This window comes from Chaetura pelagica, unplaced genomic scaffold (genome assembly GCF_000747805.2).
Source record: "Chaetura pelagica isolate M959 unplaced genomic scaffold, ChaPel_1.0 scaffold134, whole genome shotgun sequence".
Classification (NCBI taxonomy): Eukaryota; Metazoa; Chordata; class Aves; order Apodiformes; family Apodidae; genus Chaetura; species Chaetura pelagica.
Genome location: NW_009953105.1, coordinates 800815 through 808685, shown reverse-complemented (window position 1 = coordinate 808685; position 7871 = coordinate 800815). Strand labels below are relative to the sequence as shown.

The following is a 7871-nucleotide window of genomic DNA, read 5'->3' as shown; positions in this document are numbered from 1 at the left end:
GTTGCAAGTATTTTCCTTACTTACTGCACTCAATCCACTGGAGTACTGGGCACAATCCTCAGTTATTTCAATAAGTCAGTCATTAGTATAACGAATTTCTAACTTTACATATGGAAAAATGAAACTCTAAACAAAGGTACTTTCATCCATCTCAAGATGAGCTCTGAGGTAAAAACAATTCAATTTACCTGTATTCTTTCCTTTTGGACTCCTGAAGGAGCAATGTAGATTTCATTCCTAAGAAAAGTTAGACAGGGGAAATCAATAAACAAAGAACTATTCAACTGCACAAGCATTAGAGCTCTTCATAAACTGAAAAGGAAGTAGCAAATCTAGCACCTCATAGTTTAATAACTTTTTTGCACCTTCCATAGATTGACATATAGATGGCTTGCAAAACTGAACCAAATCATACAAGGGCACATGAAATCTCTAACTTGCAGGGGTAAAAACCATTCTTTCAGCTTGACAAGAGATCTGAAATACATGTGGGAAATATAGACTGACTTACTACTTACACAGCCTCATCCTGCAATAATTCAAAACACAAATCTCCAGAATTCAGAAAAAAAATGGAACAAGAGAAGTTGTGAGCAGATCTATGATAAAATGTGACAAAACCACTGCTTAAAAATCCACAGACTACCTATAAACAGTATTAAGTAGTTGTATTCTACAATTCAAACAACAATAAGACTAGAGGCAATGGCCTGAAGTTGCAGCAGGGAAGGTTCAGACTGGATACTAGAAAGAATTTCTATACTGAAAGAGTGGTCAGGCATTGGAACAGCCTGCCCAAGGAGGTGGTTGAGTAACCATTCTTGGAGGTATTCAAGAAACGTGTAGATGTGGCACTTCAGGGCTGAGATTGTGGCGGTTTTTGTGGGTTTTTTTTGGTGGGTTGTGTGGGTGGTATTTTTTTTGTTTGTTTTCTGTTGATTTGGTAATTTTGCTTGTCGTTACAACTATGTAGCTTAGGTTTTAAATTAATTTATATATTTATTTATACTGATAAAAAATTAAGATAATTCAATGCTATTACATTTCTGAAATTCAAGGCGCAGTGCATTTACTTCTTGCAAGGCTTACATGAAAAAAAAGACTGAAAATTTGATTTAAATTAAAATTCTTTTGAGATGGTATCTGAAATATTTTCAGTAACAGCAAAGGAAAAAGAATTATCTCTCTCAATTGTAATCACTACTTAGTTTCAATAGTAACATACTAAATTCAGGAGCACAGAGACATCTAGTGAATAAATAGTCAAGTTACAGGTACATTTTCTAAGGACCATGAGATGTTCCTATTTCTGGACCAGAGCACTTAGAAGAGCAATGAAGCTGACAAAGAGTCAAAAAACCAAATCTTATAAGGAGAGGCTGAGGGCTCTGGGTTTATTTCGTCTGGAAAAAAGTAGGTTGAGGGGAGACTTTATTGGTCTCTACAACTACCTGAAGGGAGGGTGTAGCAAGGTGGGTATTGGTCTTAATATAATTAAACCCCAGCTGAGAACTAAGCACCACACAGTCACTTGCTCACTAATGGGTGTCTTGTTGGCAAGCCTCCAATTGTCTGGCACCTCTGTTAACCAGGACTGATTATAGATGATGGAGAGCAGCTTGGCAAGCTCCTCTACCAGTTCCCTCAGCACTCTTGGGTGAATCCCACCCAGCCCCACAGAATTGTGAGTGTCCAGGTGGCATAAAAGGTCATTAACTGCTTCCTTCTGGATTATGGGGGAATTGCTATTGTTCTCCATCCCTATCAGGGAGTTGATTACCCTGAGGATTATGGGTCTGACTATTAAAGGCTGAGGCAGAGAAGGCATTCAGTACCTCAGCCTTTCCTTTCTCCTTGATAGCAATGTTCGCCCTGCATCCAATAAAGGGTGGACATTCTCCCTGACTGTCTTTTTTAATTTATGTATTTGTAAAAACTTTTTTTGTTATCCCTCACAGCAGTGGCCAGGTTGAATTCTAGCTGTGCTTTTGCCTATCTGATGTTTTCTCTGCATGATCTAGCAAGATCCCTGGACTCCTCTTGAGTTGCCTGCTCCTTTTTCTAAAGGTAGTAGACTCTCCCTGCCTTCAAAAAGCTATTAGAACAACACAAATACTGGCATTTAGAGCCTTAACTTCAGAGATGTATCTCTTTCACATTTGAATAGCTATGGCTGCTTCTGTCTGCATGCAAGTATGTCAGAAAAATAAGAGATCAGACACTTTTTTTTTTTTTTCCAAACACCTTATGACTGGGGTCAGAATTGCAGGCACTGTGCAAGGTGTTTTGTAGAATGAGTACTTCCCTTTTTTCAGTGCCCACTGAGAGGAGCTCTGTCTCCGTTAAAAGCTTATTAAAAGCTTGGAAAGCATGAAGAGGAGATTAGCTTAAAAAGCAAAGCGGTGTTCCTTAGTAATGGATATACATTAAAAATGGCTTTGCTGATACCTGTTCTCAATTATATGGTAAGAATATCTCCTTAGAAATTATCTTAGTAGAACAGTAACTTCCTTCTTAAAGGAAATGTCTTGCTTGCAAAATGCCTAGAGTGGGATTCATCTCATCTAACTCCAGGCATCTGAAAGCAATGTGGCTGGTGTAATCCACTCTATAGTCCACAGCTGATGAAAAGAAAAATGGGGAATGCATTGCTCTTCAAAGGCTTAAACAAATACTTAAACAAATATAGGAAAAGGACATACAAAAATGTCAACTCTCTGCAGCTGGCTGTATCCATTAATTCAGACTAGTCACCTGACTTCTATATGATTAAATTCAGCGTACATTTCCCCCCTCTACCTTTTTGCCCACTCTTGACTTTCATTTATAATGGAACTGAAATGCCCTCATCAACTACCAAACACGGTCATCCTCTCTCTCTCTAACCATCACATTCTTTCTCTTCCATCTTCACTTACCCATGCTTCAAGCTGATTCCTCCACCAGTTCCTGTTACCCAGCCTAAGTCATAAAACAATCTACAAAGCTCTGGGATAAGATTTCTTGGATGTAACTTTTCCTAGAAATAAATAAATAAATTTAAACCGTAAGAAACATAACAAACGTAAGAATTTAAATTCTGAAACTGAGTTTAAAGGGGTAGTACTTTTGCACTGCAGCATGACAGTCTAATTTATGCTTAAAAATTTCAGTTACAAAAATGACCTTTACACATTTTAGGGGCCATTCACTTATTGAAACTAACAAACAAATAAAACTCATGTGTCATTATCCTTCACGCAAACGTTTAATCTAAAATTTATTTGAGTCCAGTGGCCCAGAGGTAATACACCAGTAAGATTAAGTAATAGACTATAGTAATAAAAAAAGAAATACAAATGCATCTAACATTATCCATTTTGAAAAGCTCAACTAATAGCTTTTCCTATTGAATCAGTTTTCTGTAGGTCTATTTTGCTTCACTTACGAATTTCAGTAGAACAGTCTTTATTAGTTCTGTTGTATAGTATTTTTACATAGCAATCAAAAATATCACAGAAAACGTAGGCAAACTGATGAAATTCACATGCCTACATTTTTACAATGTGAGGTTACCTCACATGCCGTTTGGCCAGAAGGCAAATTGCTTTATTTTAGTATTTCTTTCAGAAGGAAAAAAAGTTCTTAATTTTTTCCATATTCTACTGTTTATTGCATCATTAAATATATCTATACCTATCAATTAATCAAAGGCACAGTGTCAGATATTCATAGAATCATAGAATGTTTGTGGGGCTGCAAGGGACCTTTAAAAGTCATCTAGTCCTGCAGTGTGCAGGGACTTTTTTTACTAGACCAGGTTGTTCAGAGCCTTGTCAATCCTGTAACTACACATTCATAGGTAATCTAAACCAGAATGGTTTTACAGTACAAGCCAAAACTATTTATTGGAAATCTTAAACATTACTCTTCACTAAACACATAAAACTAAGAAATCTGTACCTAAGAGGTAGCAATCTTTGACAAGTAAGTATTACATTGGAAAATTAAAAAATCAGAATGTTGGAATCATTTACATGAAAAATATAATCAGTGTACACAGAGAAAACTAAGACACTACTTTAATTAATGCTGTGTGCTTTAATTTATGCATTTGCATGTTGTCTAGAGTATTTCTTTTAGCTTATCTGAGAGAATAAAATGTCTTCCCGCATTTATGACTGTACAAATAAATGTTGTATGTGCTTTCACATAGATCCTTATAAAATTGAACCCATACAAGCAAGAATTAAAAAGGAAACAGAGGGAAACTTACCCCTTCCCTCTCCCTGGGTAGGGGAAAATTTCCACCTACACTACCACAGTAATACAGATGTTTTGGTTTCACATATGGGTATGTAATAGAAATCAGCAATTAAGCAAAACAGATGTGCTTCTTGATTGCAACAGAGAAATGGACCAGTTTTAGGAAGGCTAAATCCTTACGTTACCAAACACAGTCCCACTTCTGCAGCTAACTCTCACATAATTATTTTTATATATGCATTAAGCCTGATCAGTACTTCAAACTTCAACTTATTAGTGTAGCACCATATTCTTCAATGGCACTTGTTTCTGAAGTGATTAAAGAACTGGGATTCAGTTCAGATGCTATTCCCACCTGCTCTGATCTTGCCCCTATTATTATTTGTTTCTTTTAATATATTAAAAAATCATCTGTTTATTAATTTCAACTGATAGAAACAAGACTCTAACCAGCACTTCCAGAAGCTTATGTAAGAAGTTAAGATTTTTAAAGCACCACTTCACAATATCAGAGTACATGAAGAAAGACAACCTCAGGCCAAATAAACAAGCTCCTACATTTACAGTGAAAAAAATCTTATATCTTACCCATTCACACAACTGAAAATGAAAACATTCCTTTCCATCCTTTCACCTCTCTAAGTAAAAATATCCTATTTCATGTTTAAAATTACTGATAATAAAAATTACAGGTCTTTCTATAACTAAAAAAGGGTACTTGCTGTAATAAGCCTAGGAGTGAAAGTGTGCAAAAGCAGAAGGCAACTCAACAAGGTTACTCTTTGTCAAATCTCAATTAGCACTTAATTTTAGCATTTAATTTTTAATTTGATTTTTCACTTGAAGTAGAGATGCCATTGGTTATCTCTCCTTTCAGATCTACAACTGTGGATCTGCCCTACTACTTTCTGATACAGGTAACATTAACAATTTTGCTTGTTTCCTGCAATTTTGTTACCATTTTAGCCTAAGTTTCTACATGGTATTAGGTATGTAGAAAAACTGGACAAACTTCATGAACTAAGAGTATATTTTCAATCCATTAAAATTATTATCTTTAAAACAACTCTGCTGGTAAATTTTTCAACAAAACTGATTGAAAGTATTCAATGAAAATATAGAATATTTCCAGAGGTCAAATCTTCTCATGTTACACCTAATATGATTTTAAAAAACCCAAACAAAACAAAACCACCTTTTCAACTCCAAAACCCAGGGAACAATGTGTATAATATATGGAAATCAAAGTGGACTCAGGCTACTTGTGGAACAAACATATTGTAAAGGTTGGGGGATAATTTTCAAAAGGTTTAAACCTCAACTACAATGTAGATTTTAAAGATATTATGGTAAATAAAAAGTGCCTGAAATATGTATCTCCCTTTCACAAAGTGCTTAGAAATCATACAGTTTTCCTCAGAAATAAGCAGACTGCATAGATAAAATCTTACCATTGATATTTCATATTGATGGATAGCAAATCATTATGAGGTTTCTTTTAATAGCTGTACAGGTAAATTTAATGTGGTAAAACAGAATTGTGCTACACTGTATACAGAAAGTGAGAAAAGTAGCATTACTAACCTAGCAGGTTTCTGTTGAAAAGATCGTCTTCAGCACAGACATGGATCAAATAAACCAAAGCAGCAAAAAACTTCAAAAAACCCCCCGAACTTAGAAAAGTTTATTTTCTACAATGACTTTAGCACCACATAAGGATTCTGTAATGCAAAAGATTTTTTAGGTAAGAAAAATAATTAATTGTAAATAAGATATAAGAAAGCAACGTGGTGCGGATTCCACTGGGTTTAAAAGCCTCAAACTGTCAAATTTTATAGCAAGTACAGACCTCCAAATGAAACTGATCATTTATGGTGTGCCTTTTTTTAAATTGCAGCTATCAGAAGCTTTTATAGTTGTTTGTTGTTTTTGTTGTTTTGTTTTTAATTACAAGTGATCAGCTGCTTTACTGCTCAGCTTAGTCATTTATGTTCTTGAAAGGACATTTCCAAGATGAACACTGGTTAGCAGCAGGAACCTACATTAAGGGGGGTATTCTGTTAACACCCACACAATAAAGAGAATAAAAGTAAAAAATAAATACAACATACCAAAACTGACAGGCAGGTTATTACTTAGTACCAATACCTTAGCTGAAATACTAGAAAAAAAAGTTGTCACTGTTTTCTCCCCCCACTCAAATACCACAGTGACTGTAAAGTTAAAGACTGGGTGATCCTTGATGGTCTGAAATAAGACCGTAAGGGGAACCACGATTTTGCAAGCAGCTCAAGATTTTCTCCTGGCCCTTAGAATCACAGCAAGCAGAGTCTTTGTTTAACACAGGCCCTGTGAACAGGAAGACCACTTGCATTTTGTTGCAGTTGCTACAGGGGGCTGCACACCATTGAGAAAATGCCTTCAGTTGGTGTTGGACTTGCAGAACCAGGCACAGGCAGGCAGTGGTGGCAGCATGGAAGAAATACGCACTGGTATAAGACAGTAGCAGTGGTTCTGAGGCAGGAGACAGGGAAGGTGAAGTGATGAAGAAGGCAGCCTGGGGCAAGTTTGACAAGGTTTGGAAGCTCCTTCTTTAACTTCATCTTTAAAACCTTCAATGACAGTGAGTCACAAACTCCTTAGGCAATCTGTTTAACTGTCCCAGGTTAGAAATATTTTCTTAATGCCTAACCTAAACCTTGCTTGCTGAAACTGAGGCTTATTACCAAACAGTTATGGAGATAAAGAAGATTCTCTTATCTTTCATCTCTGTGACAATTTACATATTAACATATCTCCATTTCCTTTTTTTTTTTTCCCCCTTTTTTTCTTTCTTTTTTGGTAAAGCAAATTCTTTCCCTTTTCCCTGGCAGGTCACATTTGATTCTCATCTCCTTGTAATTGGTCCACACTCTTTGTGAAGTTTTGGCTGCTCTCTTGATCAATTCCACATACAAACAAGACTGGTATTTCAAGCCTCATTCAGCTGATGCTCCTAGATGCTCTAGCATGATGTATATACTTCATTTGATGAAGTGCAAATACCAGTGATTCATAGTCAGGTTTTGATGACTTATAGCAATGAACAGTTGCCAAAATACAAAAAAGCCCAAACAATCAAAACCAGAAAAAAATTCCAATAACCCCAAACCAAACCTAAAACCCCCTCGAGCTGCCATAAATAAATTAATTATAAAGCCAACACTCTGTAACGGCAGTCAGACTGTCAGCTGGCAACATTTTGGGAAATATAGTACCTTTCAGAACATCTCTATACTCCCTGCTAAACACTAACTAGGAAGCTAATTACGAAGGCTACAGATACTCAACAGTCTGAACAACTGCAATTGCGAACTGCTATCCTGTAGACACGAAGTCCCCCTAGGCAGTCAGTGAGAAGAGCGCGGGGCAGTCAGGAGCATTAGAAGTGGCACAGGAGGCCATGGCAAGGCATGGCACGCCGGCAAGGCTGTCGCCGGTTCGCTATCCTGTCTTGGGCCTCTAGGATTACCTCCAAACTGGAGAGGGGACTCTGGTGCGCTGGGGCCCGCCTGCAGTCAGGGGGTGACCGACGCCACATCACGCACCGGCGGGCTGCTGAAAGGGGACGCCGCCGGGACAAGGCG

At 37.1% G+C, this 7871-nt stretch overlaps 1 protein-coding gene across 1 annotated transcript in view; it reads right to left on the bottom strand.

The window, feature by feature from the left end:
* Nucleotides 1–3021, bottom strand: part of APIP (APAF1 interacting protein) — an 8158-nt gene extending 5137 nt beyond the window's left edge. Inside the window, exons 1-2 of the mRNA XM_009997275.1 lie at nt 2919–3021; nt 189–211 (exon numbers count right to left, since the gene is read on the bottom strand). Of these exons, the coding sequence (XP_009995577.1) occupies nt 189–211; nt 2919–2922 (27 nt within the window). The 5' untranslated portion in view covers nt 2923–3021. The remainder of the gene's footprint in view (nt 1–188; nt 212–2918) is intronic.
* Between the last annotated feature and the right edge of the window lie 4850 nt (nt 3022–7871).